We start from the raw sequence: 21,905 nt of genomic DNA, 5'->3' as shown, positions 1-21,905 counted from the left end.
GCTCTTGTAGCTTTAGCATTTCTCCTATCACTTCCTCTGCATTTTGCAGCCTCTCCTCAGTCCCTACAATCCTCACTTCAGCTTCATCTAGCCTTAACTTAGTTTTTACTATTTCTCATTCAATACATTTTGTTGTTCTCTTGTCAAAAATCACAAATCTCTCTTGAGAAAGTCAGGTTCACCGACTCTTCCTCATTATCTCCGTCCTGGCTAGCTGTGGGGAAGCTTGTTGTATCTCGTACTTATCAGCCTTCTGAGCAAACTTTTTGTTCTTGTACTTAGTCATCATCCTAGCCCCTTTTATTGATATAGTTATACAATAGTAAATATTTGTCTAATTTTGACTTTGGGGTAGTTTACATTCTTTTTTTGCTGAGAGACCTTTCACTACGCTGCCATTCCCATGGTGACCCAGAAGTCCTCCTAAATAAACACTTTTCATCAATATTTCAGACAATATTACAGCTCACAGTGGTAGGAAGAACTGTACCAATAGAGTTGCTACTATTGAAATGTTCCCTTAAACTATGGGCCAGTTTCTTCCAGGTGGGCTCATTAAAATCTGTAACTAATTTACAGAAGTGCAGGGGACATTATCTCAATCAGTATTTATTCCTCATCCTGTCCTGTCAAAATAAAATCGATTTGTTTGTGGAAGCTTTCTTTACACAAATTTCTATCGTACTTTTTATATCAGAGTATTTAATGCAACATGCATTGAAATATCTGGATGCCATTATAGACAATAAACAGTAAGTGCAGGAGTAGGCCATTTGGCCCTTCTAGCCAGCACCGCCATTCACTGTGATCATGGCTGATCATACACAATCAGTACCCCGTTCCTGCCCTCTCCACATATCCCTTGACCCCTCTGTCTATAAGAGCTCTATCTAACTCTCTCTTGAATGCATCCAGAGACTTGGCCTCCACTGCCTTCTGGGGCAGAGCATTCCACATATTCACCACTCTCTGGGTGAAAAAGTTTTTCCACATCTCTGTTCTAAATGGCCTACCCCTTATTCTGAAACTGTGGCCTCTAGTTCTGGACTCCCCCATCAGCGGGAACATGCTTCCTGCCTCCAGCGTGTCCAATCCCGTAATAATCTTATATGTTTCAATCAGATCCCCTTTCATCCTTCTAAATCCCAGTGTATATAAGCCCATTTGCTCCAATCTTTCAACATATGACAGTCCCGCCATTCCAGGAATTAACCTTGTGAACCTACACTGCACTCCCTCAATAGCAAGAATGTCCTTCCTCAAATTTGGAGACCAAAACTGCACACAATACTCCAGGTGGGGTCTCACCAGGGCCCTATACTCAATTCCTCTTGTTATAAAGGCCAGCATGCCATTAGCTTTCTTCACTGCCTGCTGTACCTGCGTGCTTGCTTTCATTGACTGATGTACAAGAACACCTAGATCTCTTTGTACTTCCCCTTTTCCTAACTTGACTCCATTTAGATAGTAATCTGCCTTCCTGTTCTTGCCACCAAAGTGGATAACCTCACATTTATCCACATTAAACTGCATCTGCCATACATTTGCCCACTCACCCAACTTGTCCAAGTCACCCTGCATTCTCCTAACATCCTCCTGACATTTCACACTGCCACCAGCTTTGTGTCATCAGCAAATTTGTTAATGTTACTTTTAATCCCTTCATCTAAATCATTAATGTATATTGTAAACCATTGCGGTCCCAGCACTGAACCTTGCGGTACTCCACTGGTCACAGCCTGCCATTCCGAAAGGGACCCGTTAATCGCTACTCTTTGTTTCCTGTCAGCCAGCCAATTTTCAATCCATGTCAATACTCTGCCCCCAATACCATGTGCCCTAATTTTTCCCACTAATCTCCTATGTGGGACTTTATCAGAAGCTTTCTGGAAATTGAAAGGCTTGTGTAAATTTATGACTTCTACATGAAATCTGTACCCCAGTCTTCATATCAGTTCAGTGGTTTCTCAGTTAAAGTGATTTTGTTGTGGGCTGAATTACCAGGAAGCAAGGTTTGGAGAATCAAATAAGCATGTTGTGGAGAGAGCTGGCAGAGTGGACAGTTTATTTCCTGGAGTGTAGGAGAATAAAGGGAGAATTGATAGAGGTATACAACATGCAAAAATTATAAGGGGAAAAGAGGCTAGATTGTGCAAGCACGTGATGTAGAGCGCCAGAGGTTAAAAAAAAAGACCGCCATATACAGCGGGCAGCGTTGAGAGCGGGCAACGGAGTGAGAGGGAGCACAGTGGGACGGCTTTTGCTCAACAGGCAGAGGCGAGGTAGGTTCCGATGAGTTTTGTTTTGTTTGTTTAGAGCAGAGAGAATGCCAGGCAGGATGTTGGAATGCTCCTCTTGCAGGATGTGGCAAGTCAGGGAGACCTCCGGTGTCCCTGGCAGTGACACCTGCAAGAAGTGCATCCAGCTGCAGCTCCTAACAAACCGCGTTAGGGAACTGGAGCAGGGGCTGGATGACCTCCAGATCACTCAGGAGAATGAGGAGTTTATAGATAGTAGTTTCAGGGAGGCAGTTATGCCAAAGAAGCAGCACACAGGTAATTGGGTTACCGTCAGGCGAGGGTAGAGAAAAGGGCAGGCAGAGCAGGGTTCCCCTGTGGCCATTCCCCTCAAAGTATACTGATTTGGATACTGTTGGAGGTTGACTTACCTGGGACAAGCTGCAGCAGCCGGATTTCTGGCACTGTCTGGTTCTGCAATGCAGAAGGGAGGGTGGAAGAAGAGGAGAGCGGTAATGATAGGGGACTCCATAGTTAGAGGTACAGACAGGAGGTTCTGTGGTCATGACAAAGACTCCTGGATGGTTTGTTGCCTCCTGGGTGTCAGCGTCAGGGATGTCTCTGATCACGTGCACAGCATTCTGAAGTGGGAGGGTGATCAGCCAGATATCATGGTACACATCGGTACCTATGGCATAGGAAGAAAGAGTGAGGAGGTCCAGAAGAGTGAGTATAGAGAGCTTGGTAGGAAGTTAAAAAGCAGTACCTTGAGGGTAGTAATCTCAGGATTACTACCTGTCTCACATGCCAGTGAGGGTAAGAATAGAATGCTCTGGAGGATGAACACGTGGCTGAGGAACTGGTGTAGGGGGCAGGGTTTCAGATTTCAGGATCATTGGGACCTCTTCTGGGGCAGGTGGTACCTGTACAAGAGAGACGGATCACACCTGAACTACAAAGAGACCAATATCCTTGCAGAGAGGTTTGTTAGTGCTGTTGTGGGGGGGGGGGGGGGGTTAAACTAGATTTGCAGGGGGGTGGGAACCAGAATGCCAGAGCAGATAGTGGAGCGGGGGTGAAAGTAAATGATGTTAAAAGTTCATGCAAAGTCAGAATTAGAAGGGTTATGTTTGGTGGTAATAATCTTCTGGGGTGTGTCTATTTCAGTGCAAGCACTGTGGGGAAGGCAGAGGAGCTGAGGGCGTGGATTGACACGTGGAATTATGACATTATAGCCATTAGTGAAACTTGGCAACAGGAGGGGCAGGACTGGCAGCTCAATGTTCCAGGATTCCAATGTTTCAGACGTGATAGAGGCAGAGGGATGAAGGGTGGGGGTGGGGGCATTGCTAGTCAGTGAAAATGTTACAGCAGTGCTCAGGCAGGACAGATTAGAGGGCTTGTCTACAGAGGCCATATAGATGGAGCTGAGAAGTAGGAAAGATATGACTACATTAATGGGGTTGTATTATAGACCACCCAATAGTCAGTGAGAATTGCAGGAGCAAATCTGCAGAGAGATAACAGACAACTGCAGGAAACAAAGTTGTGATTGTAGGGGATTTTAATTTTCCATGTATTGATTGGGACTCCCATACTGTTAAAGGTCCAGATGGGTTGGAGTTTGTAAAATGTGTCAGGAAAGTTTTCTAAATCAATATTTAGAGGTATTGACTAGATTTCAATATTAGATCTCCTATTAGGAAACAAGTTAGTATAGGTGACGGAAGACTGTGTAGGGAAACACTTTGGTTCCAGTGATCACAACACCATTAGTTTCAACTTGATCATGGATAAAGATAGATCTGGTCCTCGGGTTGAGGTTCTAAACTGGAAAAAGGTCAAATTTGAAGAAATGAGAAAGGATCTGAAAAGCATAGATTGGGACAGGTTGTTCTCTGGCAAGGATGTCACTGGTAAGTGGGAGGCCTTCAAAAGAGAAATTTTGAGAATGCAGAATTTGTATGTTCCAGTCAGGATTAGAGGCAAAGTGAATAAGAATAAGGAACCTTGGGGATAACCTGGGGATATTGGAACTCTGATAAAGAAGAAGAGAGAGATGTATGACATGTATAGGAAACTGAGTGAATGAAATGCTTGAGGAGCATAAAAAGCGCAAAAAAATCTTAAGAAATCAGGAGGGCTAAAAGAAGACATGAGGTAGCTTTGGCAGTCAGGGTGAAGGATAATCCAAAGAGCTTCTACAAGTAAATTAAGAGCAAAAAGATAGTAAGGGATAAAATTGGTCCTCTTGAAGATCAGAGTGGTGGGCTATGTATGGAACCAAAAGAAATGGGGGAGATCTTAAATTGTTTTTTTGTATCTGTATTTATAAAGGAAACTGGCATGGAGTCAATGGAAATAAGGCAAACAAGTAGTGAGGTCATGGAACCTATACAGATTGAAGAGGAAGAGGTGCTTGCTATCTTGAGGCAAATCAGAGTAGATAAATCCCAGGGTATTCCCTCGGACGTTGAAAGAGACTAGTGTTGAAATTGCAGGGATATATTTAAAATATTAAATGGCAGATATATTTAAAATGTCAGTATCTACTGTTACGTACCCCGTAACTGGGTGTCTGACCAGCAGAGAAAGAAGAATCCGTTGGAGTCTGGTGGTACCAAACTAAAGGTGTTTATTAGTAAACTACACAATACGGTATCAAAAATGCAAATATACATATAAAACAAGTTAGTAATAAACCTAAAAATGTAGGAATAATAATAATCAATAATAAACAAGCTCTGTTGATGTCTGGGGTAAATGAATTGTCATAGGAAAGTTTAGAGTTCAGTTCATAAATGCTGAGGTGGTTATGGTTGTTGTATTGAAATTGTTGGAGAGAGAGAGCGAGCGAGATGTAACAGCAACAGCTGCGGCAGGCATACTTTTTGTGGCTTTCTTAATCCGTCGTGTCGTTGTGGCCATTCAGTTATGAACCCTCTGTTCTTCAGCTAGACCGTTCTGTGGTGGACTCATCACTCTGGCATGAGTGGACACACGCACAAGTCCCCACTGGCCCTGCTGTAACACTCTGAGTTTTACTGACCGATCTCCTGGTTCGGTCTCCGAAGCCCCCACCTTTCTGTGGGTTCCCAACACTCAGTCAGTGTCCACTGGTGTGTCTGAAGGGTGTCTCTCCAGACCAGTCTTTTATCCCTATTCACGGGGTCTCAGCTATCCATCAACTCTGAATGATGGTGTCCATCAAATCAGGCCACTCCTGCTATCTCCTGAGGAATGTTAACGAGCAAAGTAAAATCCTTGTAGTGGAAGGTAAATAATCTAGGAAGAGTCATAATACAGTAAATCAACAGTCTCTCTCCCCCTCTTATCTGTAGCAAATGTTCTTGCCTGGGATTTATCTCTCTCTCTCTCATAAGCAGCATAGCAACAGTAATAGTTTGTGGTTCTCGGGGGGGGGGAAATGGTTAACTCTGCACTCCATTGTCCATCAGCTCTGTCCATCACTCATAACACTACGCTGAGGTGCCGGAGGATTGAAGGATAGCTCACATTGTTCCGTTGTTTAAAAAAGGCTCTAAAAGTAATCCGGGAAATTATAGGCTGATAAGTTTGACATCGGTAGTAGGTAAATTATTGGAAGGAGTACTAAGAAATCAGATCTACAAGTATTTGGATAGACAGGAACTTATTAGGAAGAGTCAACGTGGCTTTGTGCATGGTAGGTCATGTTTAACAAATTTATTAGAGTTTTTTGAGGAGGTTACCAGGAAAGTGGATGAAGGGAAGGCAGTGGATGTTGTCTACGTGGACTTCAGTAAGGCCTTTGACAAGGTCCCGCATGGAAGGTTAGTTAGGAAGATTCAGTCGCTAGGTATACATGGTGAGGTAGTAAACTGGATTAGACATTGGCTCAATGGGAGAAGCCAGAGAGTGGTAGTGGAGGATTGCTACTCTGAGTGGAGACCTGTGACTAGTGGTGTGCCACAGGGATCAGTGCTGGGTCCATTGTTATTTGTCATCTATATCAATGATCTGGATGATAATGTGGTAAATTGGATCAGCAAATTTGCTGATGATACAAAGATTGGAGGTGTAGTGGACAATGAGAAAGGTTTTCAAAGCTTGCAGAGGGATTTGGACCAGCTGGAAAGATGGGCTGAAAAATGGCAGATGGAGTTTAATGCAGACAACTGTGAAGTATTGCACTTTGGAAGGACTAAACAAGGTAAAACGTACAAGATAAATGGTAGGGCACTGAGGAGTGCAGTAGAACAGAGGGAACAGAGGGATCTGGGAATACAGATACAAAATTCCCTAAAAGTGGCGTCACGGGTAGATAAGGTCGTAAAGAGAGCTTTTGGTACATTGGCCTTTATAAATCGAAGTATTGAGTGTAAGAGTTGGAATGTTATGGTGAGGTTGTTTAAGGCATTGGTGAGGCTGAATTTGGAGTATTGTGTGCAGTTTTGGTCACCAAATTATAGGAAGGATATTAATAAGGTTGAAAGGGTGCAGAGAAGATTTACAAGGATGTTGCCAGGACTTGAGAAACTGATTTACAGAGAAAGGTTGAAAAGGTTAGGACTTTATTCCCTGCAGTGTAGAAGAATGAGGGGAGATTTGATAGAGGTATATAAAATTATGATGGGTATAGATAGAGTGAATGTGAGTGGGCTTTTTCCACTGAGGCTGGGGGAGGGAAAAAAAAGGTTATGGGTTAAGGGTGAAGGAGGAAAAGTTTAAAGGGAACATTGGGAGGGGGGTTCTTCACACAGAGAGTGGTGGGAGTGTGGAATGAGCTGCCAGATGAGGTGGTAAATGCGGGCTCAATTTTAACATTAAAAAAAAACTTGGACAGGTACATGGATGAGAGGGGTATGGAAGGATATGGTCCATGTGTAGGTCAGTGGGACTAGGCAAAAAAAAGGTTTGGCACAGCCAAGAAGGGGCAAAAGGCCTGTTTCTGTGCTGTACTGTTCTTTGGTAAGGGGTTTAGTTAGGGTAAGTGCAAGCAGACATTTTCCACTGAGGTTGGGTGAGACTATGACTAGAGGTCCTAGGTTAAGGATGAAAGGTGAAATGTTTAAGGAGGCGTGAGGGGGAAATTTCTTTGCTGAGAGTGGTGAGAGTAAGGGAGGTGATAGGTGGAAAAGATAGATGCAGGTTCGATGGGACTCGGCACATTAATGGTTTGCATGTTCTAGATGGGCTGAATAGCCTGTTTCTGTGCTATAATGTTCTATGACTTTGGCTTCTTCCATTTCTCAAAAATTGTCCTGCGTCTGCATATTCAGTTGCACAAGTTTGGAGTTCAGTTCAGTTGTGTAAGAGTTGGTTACAAAATGCTGTGGACTTTGTTTTGTGCTACTGCTTTATTGTATGTTGAATAAGCTGCAAACTTATCAAATCTTTTCCTGTTTCTCTAGGCAGATTCCATTAAAAACGGCGTGCAGCTCCTTTCAAGAGCTTACACAATCGATCCCAGCAACCCAATGGTATTGAATCACCTGGCCAATCACTTCTTCTTCAAAAAGGTATGACATCTGCATGAGTGAATTCACTTTTACAGGGCTGATATTATAACGTGGGTAAGGGCCCATTCAATTAATTATTGAGGTATTTGGATCCCAGCAGCAAAGTTTGAGAGTTTGAAAATGAAGAAGACTTGTCTGATCAAAAGTGTTGGAAATCCACGCCATCTGTAAAAAGCAGAACTTTGCAGTGGCTACCTTTTTAATTCCTATCCCCATTGCCATTCTAATATGTCAATCCACGACATCCTTTTCTTTCGTGATGAGATCACTCTTGGGTTAGAAGAGCAACACCACATATTCTGTGTAGGTAGCCTCCAGTCTGATGGCATGTGCATTGATTTCTCCAACTTCAGATAATTTTTCCCCATCCCCCTTCCCTCTTAATCCATTTCCCACCTCTGGCCTCTGATCTCTTCTCCTCTCCTACCAGATTCCTTCTTCTTCACCATTTTGTCTTTTCCACCTATCGCCTCCCAGCTTCTACTCAGAATTAGAATCAAGTTCATTGTCACTGGCATGTGTCATGAAATAACTTAGCAGCAGCGGTTCAATGCAATACATAATATAGAAGAAAAAAGGTTTATATCAATAATTAAATTACAGTATATGTATATTGAATAGATTAAAAATTGTGCAAAAGCAGAAATAATACGTATTTTAAAAGTGAGGTAGTGTTCATGGATTCAATGTCCCTTTAGGAGTCGGATGGCAGAGGGGAAGAATCTGTTCCTGAATTGCTGAGTGTGTACCTTTTTATCTCTTACCTGATGGTAACAATGAGAAGAGGGCATTCCCTAGGTGTTGGACGTCCTTAATAATGGACTCTGCCTTTCTGAGACACCCACTCGTTGATGATGATGTCCTGGGTACTTTGTAGGCTAGTACCCTAGATGGAGCCGACTAAATTTACGACCCTTTGCAGCTTCTTTCGGTCCTGTGCAATAGCTACTCCCCCCCTCCGTACCAGATAGATCACTGTCAGAATGTTCTCCATGGTACATCTATTGAAGCTTTTTGAGTGTATTTGTTGACATACTAAATCTTTTCAAACTCCTAATGAAGTATAGTCACTGTCTTGCCTTCTTTATAACTGCATCGATATGTTGGGACCAGGTTAGATCCTCAGAGATCTTGACACCCAGGAGCTTGAAACTGCTCACTCTCCACTTCTGATCCCTCTATGAGGATTGGCATATGTTCCTTTGTCTTACCCTTCCTCTTATTAACAAGGTTGTTGCTGTGACATCTCTCCGCCAGTTGATATATCTTGCTCCTGTACGCCCTCTTATCACCATCTGAGATTCTACCAACAATGGTTGTATCGTCAGCAAATTTATAGATGGTGTTTGAGCTATGCCTAGAGAGAGTAGAGCAGAGCTAAGTACACACCCCTGAGGAGCACCAGTGTTGATCGTCAGAGTGGAGGAGATATTATCACTAATCTGCACAGATTGTGGTCTTTTGGTTAAGAAGTCGAGGATCCAATTATAGAGGAGGTACAGAGGCCCAGGTTCTGTAACTTATCAATCAAGATTGTGGGAATGATGGTGTGAAACGCTGAGCTATAGTTGATGAACAGCATCCTGACATAGGTGTTTGTATAGTCCAGGTGGTCTAAGGCCGTGTGAAGACCCATTGAGATTGTGTCTGCCCACTTATCCCACCCTCCCTGTACCTTTCTTCCCCCTTCCTTTCCAGTCCCGATGAAGAGCCTCGGCCTGAAATGTCAACTTTATTAATTTCCATGGATACTGTCTGACCTGCTGAGTTCCTGCAGCTTTATGTGTGTGTGGCTTTGGATTTTCAGCATTTGCAGAATCTCTAGTGTTAGCATTCGAAATCTTTCATGTTGTTATAATAGTACCTGATGTTAATAAATGAAGCAACTGCTCTTACATAATTGGACAGTGAACCCACGAACACTTCCTCAGTATTTTGTTTCCTCTCTTTTCGCACTAGTTAATTACATTTTTTTTACATATACTTATTGTCATTTATAGCTTTTTTTTATTATTTATTACAATCTACTGCTGCCACAAAGCGTCAGATTTCATGATATATGCTAGTGATGTTAAACCTGATTCAAATTCTCAGACTACACCACGGTTTAGTTTTGTTTGCTTTATTGTCATTTGTTCCACCACAGTCACTAAGGTGGATAATAATGGTTAAAAACCACCTTATCTTGAGAATGTTTTTACACATGTGTGTGTGTGATGTTTTTGTCCACAGAACTGCTGCTTACTGGATAATTTTTGTTTATTGCACCATTCTCTATAAACTTTAGGGACTGTTGTGTGTGAAAATCCCAGGAGATCAGTTTTTGAGATGTTCAAACTGCCCCATTTGGCACCAACAATCATTCCATCCAACTGAACCTCTTGACCATGTCTGCATGTATTGAGTTGCTGTTGCATGATTGGCTGATTCGATATTCACATTGACGAGCAGATGTACCTAATAAAGTGACCACTGAGTGTACATCATGATATTTGTTGCTTTGTGGCAGCAGTACATAGCATTACCGAAAAAAAATTACAACAAGTTGTGATATGAAAGATATAAAAGGTGAACATAAAAAGCAAAATAATGAAGTGATGTTCTTGGCTTCATGGACCATTCAAAAATCTCATGGCGATGTGGGGGAGGGGAGAGTGAAACTGGTCCTAATCATTGGAAATTGAAGTGAAAAGTGCTCCGATTCCTTGTAGCATCTTAAACATCATTTGTCAGTTCCACCCTTGATCCATGTGTAAAGTCAAGACCAAATTAAACTTCAAGTTCACCTTCCTCCTAATTAACAAATGTCTCAAAGTGCTGGCCCCAACATACTCTGGGGTTTTTGCTGAAATTTGAAAATTATCTTTTCATTTCTGTTGAGCTTTTTCATTCGTTACGTGCCATGGGTGGCAGGGTGGAAATAAGTCTCTTTTACTAAAGGAGTTGTAAGGCATGCCGTCAGTCTGCTAGTCTACAGGTCGCTCTTGGGCAATGTGTAGCTCCTGCTTAGCCGCACTATCAGGATCATGTGAAGCCATGGGAGGTGGTGGTGGATGGTCTTATGAGCAGCTGATGTATATCACAAGTCCTGGTTATGCTACCCCTAACGCCAATCGGACAATCTCTGAAGAATATTGATAATGACAGGGGTCACCTGTATTGTAAAGACACTCCCCAGAAGAAGGCAATGGCAAACCACTTCTGTAGAAAAATTTGCCAAGAAAGACCATGGTCACCCACATATTTCTCGAGTAGCACACACAAACCGCTTTTGGAACTCAGCAGGTCAGGCATCTACGTAGGGGAATAAGCAGTCGATGTTTCATGCCAAAACCCTTCATCAGGGCTCAATTTTCCTTTACCTCTTCTGAGATCCAGTCCTTGTGAAAATAAATAATTCCTGCGGTTTTATTAGCTTCTTGAAAGCAGTTTTTATTTTGACAGGGCAGTGCTGTGTAGTTTGGCTGTTTTACAAATTATCATTCATTTTCAGGATTACAGCAAAGTACAGCATCTGGCTCTCCATGCCTTTCATAATACTGAGGTGGAGGCTATGCAGGCTGAGAGTTGCTACCAGTTAGCCAGGTCCTTCCATGTGCAGGTGAGTTACTGAAAACTTTTCAGTCAACATTCAAGGTCAAGATTGTTTAATGTTATTTCCAGTACACACGTGTAAAGGAAAATAAAATAATTATTACTCCGGATCTGAAGCAGCACAAAAAATGCAATAAAATAAAGAACAGTAAAATAAGAAAAAATATACATAAAAGGTAACTTATATACATAGATTGATTGTATGTCCATAAAGGGACGCTAGGCTGTACATAAAGTAATGAGTGGAGGTGTTGATCAGCCTTGCTGCTTGGGAAAAGTAACTGTTTTTTGATTCTGGTGTCTTGGCGTGGATGCTACATAACCACTTCCCTAATGTAAGTATCTTCTGTTATAAAGCCCTCAAAGGAGCAAATCATCTTTAGTGGCTGGGATATGAATGAGTAGAAGCAGTTATATCATGGTTAACCTCTGTTTCAACATACAACACTGTAGGAGGCCATTCAGACTCCTAGGGGAGCAATCTATTGGTCTTATTTCCATGTACCCTTGCAATTTACTTTTAATGCAAGTGATGCATTTCACTGTATGTATTGATTAATTTATTGAGATACATTGCAGAACAGGCCCTTTGACCCTTCAAGCTGTACTGCCCAGCAACCCACCTATTTAACCCTAACTTAATCGCAGTAGGTATTTGGGCCGTGAGAGCAAACTGGAGCACTGGAGAAAACCCATGTACACACAGGAAAAAACTAGTGTCATGCTAACTGCTACGCTGCCAAGGCATACATGTGATAAATAAATCTGGATCTTTCCTTTGCAATTTTTCCCACTAAGGGGATAATTTTGATCAACCCACTATCCACTCTGTTCAGGCACCTCTATATCTTTTCTGCATTCATCAGATATTGTCCTAAACTTTTCTTCTCCAAGACACCAGTTACAGCTTCTCCAATCTATCCTTGTAACTACAGTACCTCATCTCCTCTGGATCTATTCCAGAATCTCCACAAGCTTCTAATGATGAAGCAATCAGAAATGAACACAATTCTTCAATTAAGGCTACAGCTGTGCTTTATAAAGATAGAGTGAGACTTCCCTGCTTTTATGATCCAAACCTATCATGTGAATGTCAGTGGCCTTTGTTGGTTGGGGTTGACCATGGATGTTGCATCCTAGCTGTCAAAGTCGAGATGCAGCAGATACAGTTTGGCACCAGCAGCATTGCAGGAGATACCAGTCAGCATTGAACTCAAAATAAGATTGCCTTAGGGACTCCTGCTCTGGGTTTTTCCTCGGGGTCTACTCCTGAAGCCTTCCCCATGAGTGGGTATATCCGCAAGGCAGTGGTGGTTTGAGATTTGAGTTTTCCTTGATGAGCTGCCAACCACAGCTGACAAGCCCCATCTGTTGGAAATGACTGGTTTTAAGGTGCCAGTAACCAGATTTAATAGCTAAGCTACACGTGAAGGTCAGGAGCAGGACTTGGTTGTCAGAGACTACTTGAGATTTATGTGGTTGGGAGCATTAATAGGTAGTGGGAACTTATCCCCACTGCCTCTCCCCGCTCTCAGCTATGACGACCTTAAGGAACCTATTATGTAAAGGCACAAAACGTGCATGCCTTATTAACAACACTCTCAAACTGGAAAGGGGAAAAAAACAGATTGTAGGATACAATGTTACAGAGAAAGTGTAGAGCAGAGAGACACAGAGTGCAAGGGCCATGGCAACGTAGACTGAGAGATCAAGAATTTCTGTGCATCATGTAAGAGATCCATTCACTAATCTAAATGGCAACAAGGTTGAAGTTGTCCTTGAGCCTGCTGGTACATGTTCTTGAGCTTTTGTATCTTCTGCTCAATGGGAGCAGGGAGAAGAAAGAATGAACAAGGATAGAAGGATTCTTGAACATGTTTGCTGCTTTCCTGGGGCAATGGCATTTGTAGACAGAGTGAATGGGGGAGAGAGTTTACATTATAAACTGGGCAGTATTCACAACTCTGACATGCCATTACAACGTGCTATCCCGTAACCATTAACTTTTCTACTAAATGTACTTTTTCTGGATTACAATACTGCAATCCATTGCATGTAATTTCCCTTTGGGAGTTGGTGGTGAATTGGCTGCATGCTCTGGGCTCATTTTCCAGGACCATGCAGTTCTGTGTGTCATTTCTTCAATTTTTATTGTTTGCATTATTTCTTCTTTTTAGCACCTTAACTGTTTGACTGTCTTTGTTGTGTGGTGTTTTTCGTGGATTCTATTGTGTTTCTTTGTTTTGCAGTCACAGGGTTGTATATTGTATATATACTTCAGTAATAAATGTAATTTGAACTTTTGAATGTTCTCTAAGTGGATATCTGCCTAATTACATGATCTAAGTGGACTTCTCTTGTTTGAGTATAGAACGTATGCAACTGTGAGGTAATATTCCAGGACCAAGAGCGCTGTAATGAATTTGCACTCTGTGAAGTACCATTGTTTTTATTGTGTACCTGTAAGACCATAAGACATAAGCATAGTATTGACCATTTGGCCCATCAAGTTTGTTCCACCATTCCATGATGACAGACTTACTATCCCTCTCAACCTCATTATCCTGCCTTCTCCCGGTCATCTTTGACGCTCTGACTAATCAAGAACCTATCAACCACCACTTTAAATATACTCAATGACTTGGCCTCCACTGCTGTCTGTGGCAGTGAATTCCATAGATTCACTTTGGCTTAAAAAAATTCCACCTCATCTCTGTTGTAAATGGATGTTCCTCTATTCTGAGACTGTGCCCTCTGGTCCTAGACTCCCCCACTATTAAAAACATCAACTCCACATCCACTCTATCTAGTCCTTTCAATATTCAATATGTTTCAATTAGATCCCCCTCTCATTCTTCTAAACACCAGTAAGTACAGGCCCAGAGCCATCAAACACTTTTCAAACATTAACCTTTTCATTCCTGGAATCGTTCTCATGAACCTCCCCTAAATGCTCATCAGTGCCAGGACATCTTTTGGATAAGGGGCTCACAATACTTCAAGTGCAGTCTGCTAACATAATCTTGGCTTCCAGCCAACACTAACACTACAGATGTCCTTGTTCTTGTTCCATAGGGTGATTATGATCAGGCTTTCCAGTACTATTATCAAGCTACACAGTTTGCTTCCACTACCTTTGTTCTGCCCTTCTTCGGCCTCGGGCAAATGTACATTTATCGAGGGGACAAGGAAAATGCTGCACAGTGCTTTGAGAAAGTTCTCAAGGCCTACCCCAACAACTACGAAACTATGAAGATTCTAGGTTCACTCTACGCCACATCAGAGGAGCAGGAGAAGAGGGAAGTTGCAAAGGTACAAAGCTTAGGATTTATACTTTCCCATTGTAGCAGTAAGCTTGTTTTGGTATGTCTTGACATGGCTTCAAATGCCTTTCTCTAAAGTATTCCCAACTTTTTTCAAGGGTCACCTGAAGAAAGTGACTGAACAGTACCCAGATGATGTGGAGGCCTGGATTGAACTGGCTCAGATCCTCGAACAGTCCGATATTCAGGTATGGGTACAGCTCTGTAATAAATACAGAGAGTGCTCAGCAGGTGAGATATCACCTCATACAGGGAAATCAGATTCAGCATCAGGATTAATATCACTGACATATGTCGTGAAATTTGTTGCTTTGCAGAAGCAGTACTTTGCAATTACATAATAAGATTACTATAAATTACAATTAAAAATGTGTGTGTATAATACATGCACACTCATATCAACACACACTTATTGTAATTTAGTTATATTTATAATGTAATTTATAGTTATAATGTAATTTTTAGTTCTATTTTTATATATATATATTATAAGCAGTGCGAAGAGAGAGAAATAAAATAGTGAGGAAGTGTACAGAGGCAGAGAAAATGAGTCAGATCATAAAGGAAGTTCCTTGAAAAATAGGAATTTTAGTATTGCAGGGCAAAAGAGGTGTATGAAAGGAGTGTGGAGGGGCCAATGCACAGTAACAGAAAAGGCTGCAAAAGGTTGTAGACTCATCCAGCTCCATAATGAGCACTAGCACCCGCCACTGAGGACATCTTTAAAAGGCAATGCCATAAAAAAGGTGACATCCATCATTAAGAATCCCCTCCATCCATGACAAGCCCTCTTCTCGTTACTACCATCAAAAAGAAGGTACAGGAGCCAGAATGTACAGGCTCAGTGATTTAGAAACTGCTTCAAGTTCAAGCTGAAGTTTATTGTCATCTGACTGTACATACATGTAATCAAACGAAACAACTTTCTTCCACAAAGCATGTATCTCACACAGCACGTAATACAAAGTATTTCTACAAATAACTTAATAAAATATAATTCAAAGTGCATGCAGTGCACAGCACAGATAAGCAATAAGCAGTAAACAGCTAGTGACGAGATCTCAGTGGTGGAAGATTATTCATTAGTTTTATAGCCTGCGGCAAGGAGCAGTTACCCAGTCTGGCAGTCCTAGTACTGATGCTCCAGTATCTCCTTCCTGACGTTACTGGGTGAAAGACTTTGGGATGTGTGTTGGGGATCCTCAACAATGCCTCTGGCCCTTCATGTATAACACCCCTGGTAAATGTCACAAATAGGGAGGAGGGAGACCCCGCTGATCCTCTTGGCTGTTCTTACTATCTTCTGTAGGGTCTTTCAGGCCAATACCTTTCAACTTTCATACCACACAATGATCCCGCCAGAAGAGGATGCCCTCTTTGGTGCTCCTGTAGAAAGTTGGTAGAATAGGACAGGGAACCTTGCACACCTCAGTCTCCTCCGAAAGTGTAGACGCTTCTGTGCAGAGATGAAGAAATGTTGTGGGTCCAGGTTAGATGATGTGCACACCAAGGAACTTTGTATTATGATACCATAAGATATAGGAGCAGAATTAGGCCATTTGGCCCATTGAGTCTGCTGCACCATTTCATCATGGCTGATCCATTTTACCTCTCAGCCCCAATCTCCAGCCCTCTCCATGAATCCCTTTGTGCCCTGACTAATCAAGAATCTATCAACCTCTGTCTTAAATATACCCAATAACTTGGCCTCCACAGCCATCTGTGGCATTGAATTCCACAAAATCACCACTCTCTGGCTAAAGAAATTTCTCCTTATTTCAGTTTTAAAAGACAGCCCTCTATTCTGAGGCTTTGTCCTCTGGTCTTATTCTCCCCCACCATAAGAAGCATCCAGTCTATTGTGTTACGTATCCCGTAACTGGAGAACTTACCAGCAAAGATAGGGAGGTCCGTTGAAGTCTGATGTCACTATTTTCAAACGTTTTTATTTATAAAGGGGCACAAAAGTAAGGTTAATGCAAACATTCAGATAATGCACATCCCCAATACTCAATCTAAAGCGCAGGTATAGTCATAATCATCATTAAGAAGTAATCTCGGCTGTTGTCTAGGGGATAATATTTTTTTTTCCATTGGAAATATAAAAAGTCATTCAGAAGTCTGCAGACTTTAGCCTTTCGAGGAATCGCTGGGTTTCACGTGTTTTAGAGGGATTGGTGAAAACGAAAAGAAAACTTGCCCGTATCTTTATGAAGCCACTCCGTTAAAAATCAGGGGAGCGTTGGTCTCCCCGTTGTTAGTTCGAAGTCCTTCTCGGTATTACCAGCCACTCGCTCCCCAGGCAAAGGAGTTAGGAGCACACGTGGCGTTGAGTGGCTTCCAGCTCTCCCGGGAGCGTTGAGCGAGCAAGTTCTTCTGGTGCATCGCTAGGGTACTGCCTCCTGCAGTCTGCTTTTATCTTTATTTGCAGAGTTGTAGATGTCCATCAAAGTAGGGTGATGTAATCTCCACCCCCACATTGCCCGAGGGTGTCCATGTCCATGATAGCTGTCACGTAGTAGGGACACACAGGTGCCTCTAAGAACAATGGCCAGAACCGTTGCATTGTCTCTCACTTCCGAGACCCGAATTAATAGCGATCTTGCGATTCTCTGGAAGGAGGGGGCTGCTTCCGCTCCTTCGGCCCCTCAGAGCTGTGGTACCTTCATAACAATTGAGACCTTACACCATTTAATAGTTTTCAATGAGGTCACCCCTCTTTCTTCTGAATCCAGTGAGCACAGGCCCAGAGCCATCAAATGCTCTTCATGTGACAAGCCTTACAATGCCAGAATCATTCTCATGAACCCCTTTAACAAGGATCTAGTGCTTTCCCAGCATATATAACAGATAAGCTCTTTTGCTTCCAGCCGGGTGCAGGTATCGATTATAACCGACATTTATAATTGGGGCCTGTACCTGGCTGGAAGCCTGAGAAGAGTTTATTCCTCCTTTGAACCCTCTCCAATGTCAACACATACTTTCTCAGATAAAGGGCCCAAAACTGCACTCCCTCCCTGGCAGAGCCATTGATGTGCAATAGAGAGTGGTTAACCTGTGCCTTCCTGGTCCACATTCATTTCTTTTGTCCATGTTGAGATTGTTGTATTACCAGCGAAGCTGATGGTGCAGTTTGAACTGAATCTGACAAAACCATAGTAAGCCAACGGTGTGAACAGCAGTGCATTATGGAGCTTAAGGCGTTGCTACCAATTTGGACTGACTGGGGGTTTTCCGTAAAGTCCAAGATCCAGTTACAGAGAAGGGTATTGAGTCCCATTGAGGATAGATTGCCCACCGGCTTCTAAGGGATGATCATGTTAACTACCAAGCAGATGCCAGTGAACATCATCCTGGCATATGAGGCATCATTTTCTAGGTGGGACAGGATGGAGTGGAGGGCCAAGGCTATGGTATCATCAGTGGACCAGTTTCAGCAGTAGGTGAATTGGAAAGGCTCCAATGTAGCTGGAAGGTTGGATTTTATATGATCCGTTACCAGCCGCTCAAAGCATTTCATGATTGTTGAAGTCAGTGCCACTGGGCGGTAATCAATTAGGCCAATTACCGTCGCTTTCTCGAACACCAGAACAATGGTCGCAGTCTTGAAGCCTGCAGGGATAGTGGACTGTTGCAAAAGAGATATTAAAGAAGTCCATTAAGACCTTTGTTAGTCAGCACCTAACCAGGTATATTGTCTGGCCCCATAGCTTTGCTTGGGTTTACCCTGTCTAGGATTCTCCTTCCCTCGGCTGTTGCCGGACAGGTGCCTGTTCCTTAGGGGGAGAGGGATCTTTCCTCTATGTGACATCATTCAGTTGGTCAAATCATGCATAGAAAGCATTCAGCCTATCAAGAATGAAGATGTTGCTGTTGTTTACATTCAGGGTGGACTTGTAATCGGTTATGGTTTGTAAACCTTGTTACATGTGCCGCATGTCTCAAGCACCAAGATATCTGAACTTTCTGAGTACTTTTCCTCTGCCATCCTGGTGGCATGTCTCTAGCTGACCTTAGAGTCAGCCTATCCGTGATCTGCAGTCAGCAGCCCGATTCTTAAGCAGTGCATTAACCTCTGCAGACATGGTTTCTGGTTTGCCCTAGCAGTGTAGTACTTAATCACAGTATTGCATTTTCCTATGTAGCCAGTCACCAATGCCGCATTTTCATCAATGTTGACGTGATGATCATTGGTAGCACCTCCCTGAATGTGCTCCATTCTTTGTTTCTGAAAGTCCCTCCTCTCATCAAACTTCTGAACAGTCTATGAATTCATGAACACTGCCTCATTATTTTGCTCTGTTTCTGCATTACTTGTATGTTTTCATATCTTAATTGTAATTTATAGTAATTTTTTATGTGTGGATCTGTACTGCCACAGAACAGTAAATTTCACAACATACATCAGTGATAATTAACCTGAATCTGATTCTGTGAAAAAAAATGAACCCATAGCGCTTGTAAGTACAGTGAAATGATTCAGTGTTCAGCTACCAAACATATTGCAATGACAGACAAAGTTGGGCAATAGTATGGCAGGTTTCCATGTGCTGATTGAGATTATCTGCACGTGGCAGTTACTTGGTATTGTGGCTTTTGGTGTTGTGAGTTTGTCTGGATTCTGTTTGTAGGGTGCCCTTTCAGCCTATGGTACAGCAACACGTATCCTTCAGGAGAAAGTGCAGGCTGATGTCCCTCCTGAGATCCTCAACAACGTTGGCGCACTTCATTTCCGACTGGGAAACTTGGGAGAAGCGAAGGTAATTCTCTTGAAGCCTTTAAACCATCTTTCCTATCATATAGTAAATCTTGGCTAAGAATCGTAATGTGGATTTCCAATTTCCTTGCTTGTTTCCTGCTTTGTTCCTCTACCTTCATTCTTGTTATTTCCTTTACCTGTCAATCTATTGATGATTTCTCACTAGATGGGTTTGTTTATAGAGCCTCCCTTTTGGATTGTACAAACTCAGCCAGCTCTTTCATGGGCACTAACCTCCCCAATATCAACAACACCATCAAAAGGTGACATCCATCATTAAGGATGCACAGTGCCCAAAACAGGCCCTCTTCTCGTTGCTACCATCAGGGGGAAGTACAAGAGCCTGAAGACACACACTCAATGATTCAGAGACATCTTCTTCCCCTCTGCCATCAGATTTCGGAATAGTCAATGAACCCATGAACACTTGCTCAGTATTTTTTCCTCTCTATTTGCACAACTTATTTAATTTTTTAAATATGTACTGCTATTATACTTTATAGCTTTAATTACTATGTATTACAATGTACTACTAGTACAAAACAAAAAAATTCACAACATATGCCAGTGATATTAACCTGAATCTGGATCTAGTTCATAGAACAGTACAGTACAGTACAGGCACAGGCCTTTCGGCACACCATGTCTTTGCTGGCCACGACAATTTATACTACATTTCTTCTGTCTGCGTGTGGTCCATATCCCTCCATCCCCACTTATTCATGTACCTATCTAAATGCTTTTTAAACATTGCTTAAACTGCTTACGCCACCTCCTCTTGGTGTGTACAAGAAAAACTTGGCACTCAAATCTCTTCAACTTTCTCCCTCTCACTTTCAATCTTATGCCATCTCATATTTGACATTTCCACCCTGGAAAAAATCTTGACTACCTACCCTTCCTATGCGTTTCAGAATTGTGTTTATATTTTAATAGGTCTCCACTCAGCCTCTGACATTCCAGAGAAAACAGCCCAAATTTGTCCAACCTCTCCATATAGCTCATACTCTAATTCCAGTGAACCTCTTCTGCAGTATCTCCAAAGTCTCCACATCCTTCCTGTAATACTCACAATGCAGCCTAATCAAAGTTTTGTACTGTTTAACACGGCTTGCCAACTTTTATACTCAAACAGAGATCAGAGTAAATTTATTATCATGCATATTAATGTCACTATATACAATGCCGAGATCCATTTTCTTGCGGACTTTCACAGAAAATACAAAGAATCAATGAAACTGCACACAAGACAGACAATCAATGTGAAAGAGACATCAAATTGTGCAAATACAAAAAGAGAAACAAAATAATGATGAATAAAGACAATAAATATGAGATTAAGAGTCCTTGAAGTTAGTCCATAAGTTGTGGGAGCAGTTCAGTGTTGGGATGAGTGAAGTTGACTGCAGTTATCCCCTCTGGTTCAACTGTTTGATGATAAGGGGTACCTGGTTCCTGAAAGTAGTAATTCAATGCCCTAATTGTCTGCAAGCTTTCTTCGCCATCTGGCTTCGCTACATGTGTTGCCACTTTCAGAGACCTAATGACTTGTACCACAAGATTCCTTTGCATTTATTGTTAAAATATTTATGATGCAGCAAGCTAATTTTCAAGATTGATTTATTATCAAAGAATATGTAAATTATACAACCTTGAGATTTCTTGAGATTTGCTTGTTCACAGATAGCCACAAAGCAAAAAACCGGTGGGGTGGGGGGGGGGACCAATTAAAGGACTACACTATTCTTGGTTGGTGCGACTGTAACGAAACCCAGTTTCCCTTGGGATCAGTAAAGTATGTCTGTCTGTCTGTCTGTCTGAAAAAAATAAAAATAAAAGTCCAACACTCATTGTGCAAGAGAAAGCAAATGAAAATCACGCAAACAATTGAAGCGAACCGCAGCATTGTGAACCAAAGTTCAGTGCTCAGATCCAAACCCTGGAGAAGACCCAAAACCTCACTTATCAATTCATCATATTAGCGGGCATGCAGCACAGCATCCTGGGGAGTCTTCATAGCATTAATGCCCTGGCTTTGTATGCCCAAGGCAACAAATCTGAACTTGAACTACTGTACATCAATGATCCTAAGAGTGCTGCCTTTTACTGCATCTTCTTCAGCCCATCACTACTGGGGTCTCAGCCCACCATCAGTAGCTCGCTAGAGCCCTCTGTCTCCCATCTTATTAGTGTATCATTCTCCAAAGGATCAGGTCTTCAGAGCTTCTATTGGCATTTATGTAGTTCTGGGTTTTTACAAGATTAGGTTCCTAGCCCCACACCCTTTTACTATATAGTTTCTTAAATTTGGCCTCCCAACATGTATCACCTCATGCATGTCCAGATTATACCTCATCTGCCATATGTTCACCCATATTTCCAACTGTAGCTCTTTCCATTCTGGGGCAGCTCACTCAACTTTGGGCCCCACCGGTCGCTCAGTGACAGAGGCCACACCCCAGTATGCAATTTCGGGTGGGCTAAACCAGGT

The 21,905-nt window shown here is 42.3% G+C and overlaps 1 protein-coding gene across 1 annotated transcript in view; it reads left to right on the top strand.

Moving 5' to 3' along the window:
- ctr9 (CTR9 homolog, Paf1/RNA polymerase II complex component) overlaps positions 1-21,905 on the top strand; it is a 108,111-nt gene that overhangs the window by 30,250 nt on the left and 55,956 nt on the right. The window contains exons 7-11 of the mRNA XM_059976231.1: positions 7,631-7,738; positions 11,232-11,339; positions 14,408-14,644; positions 14,754-14,843; positions 19,287-19,415. Of these exons, the coding sequence (XP_059832214.1) occupies positions 7,631-7,738; positions 11,232-11,339; positions 14,408-14,644; positions 14,754-14,843; positions 19,287-19,415 (672 nt within the window). The remainder of the gene's footprint in view (positions 1-7,630; positions 7,739-11,231; positions 11,340-14,407; positions 14,645-14,753; positions 14,844-19,286; positions 19,416-21,905) is intronic.

The sequence above is a fragment of the Hypanus sabinus genome, chromosome 7 (genome assembly GCF_030144855.1).
Source record: "Hypanus sabinus isolate sHypSab1 chromosome 7, sHypSab1.hap1, whole genome shotgun sequence".
NCBI lineage: Eukaryota > Metazoa > Chordata > Chondrichthyes > Myliobatiformes > Dasyatidae > Hypanus > Hypanus sabinus.
Note: the sequence above shows the minus strand (reverse complement) of the source record. Positions and strands in the feature narration are given on the sequence as shown.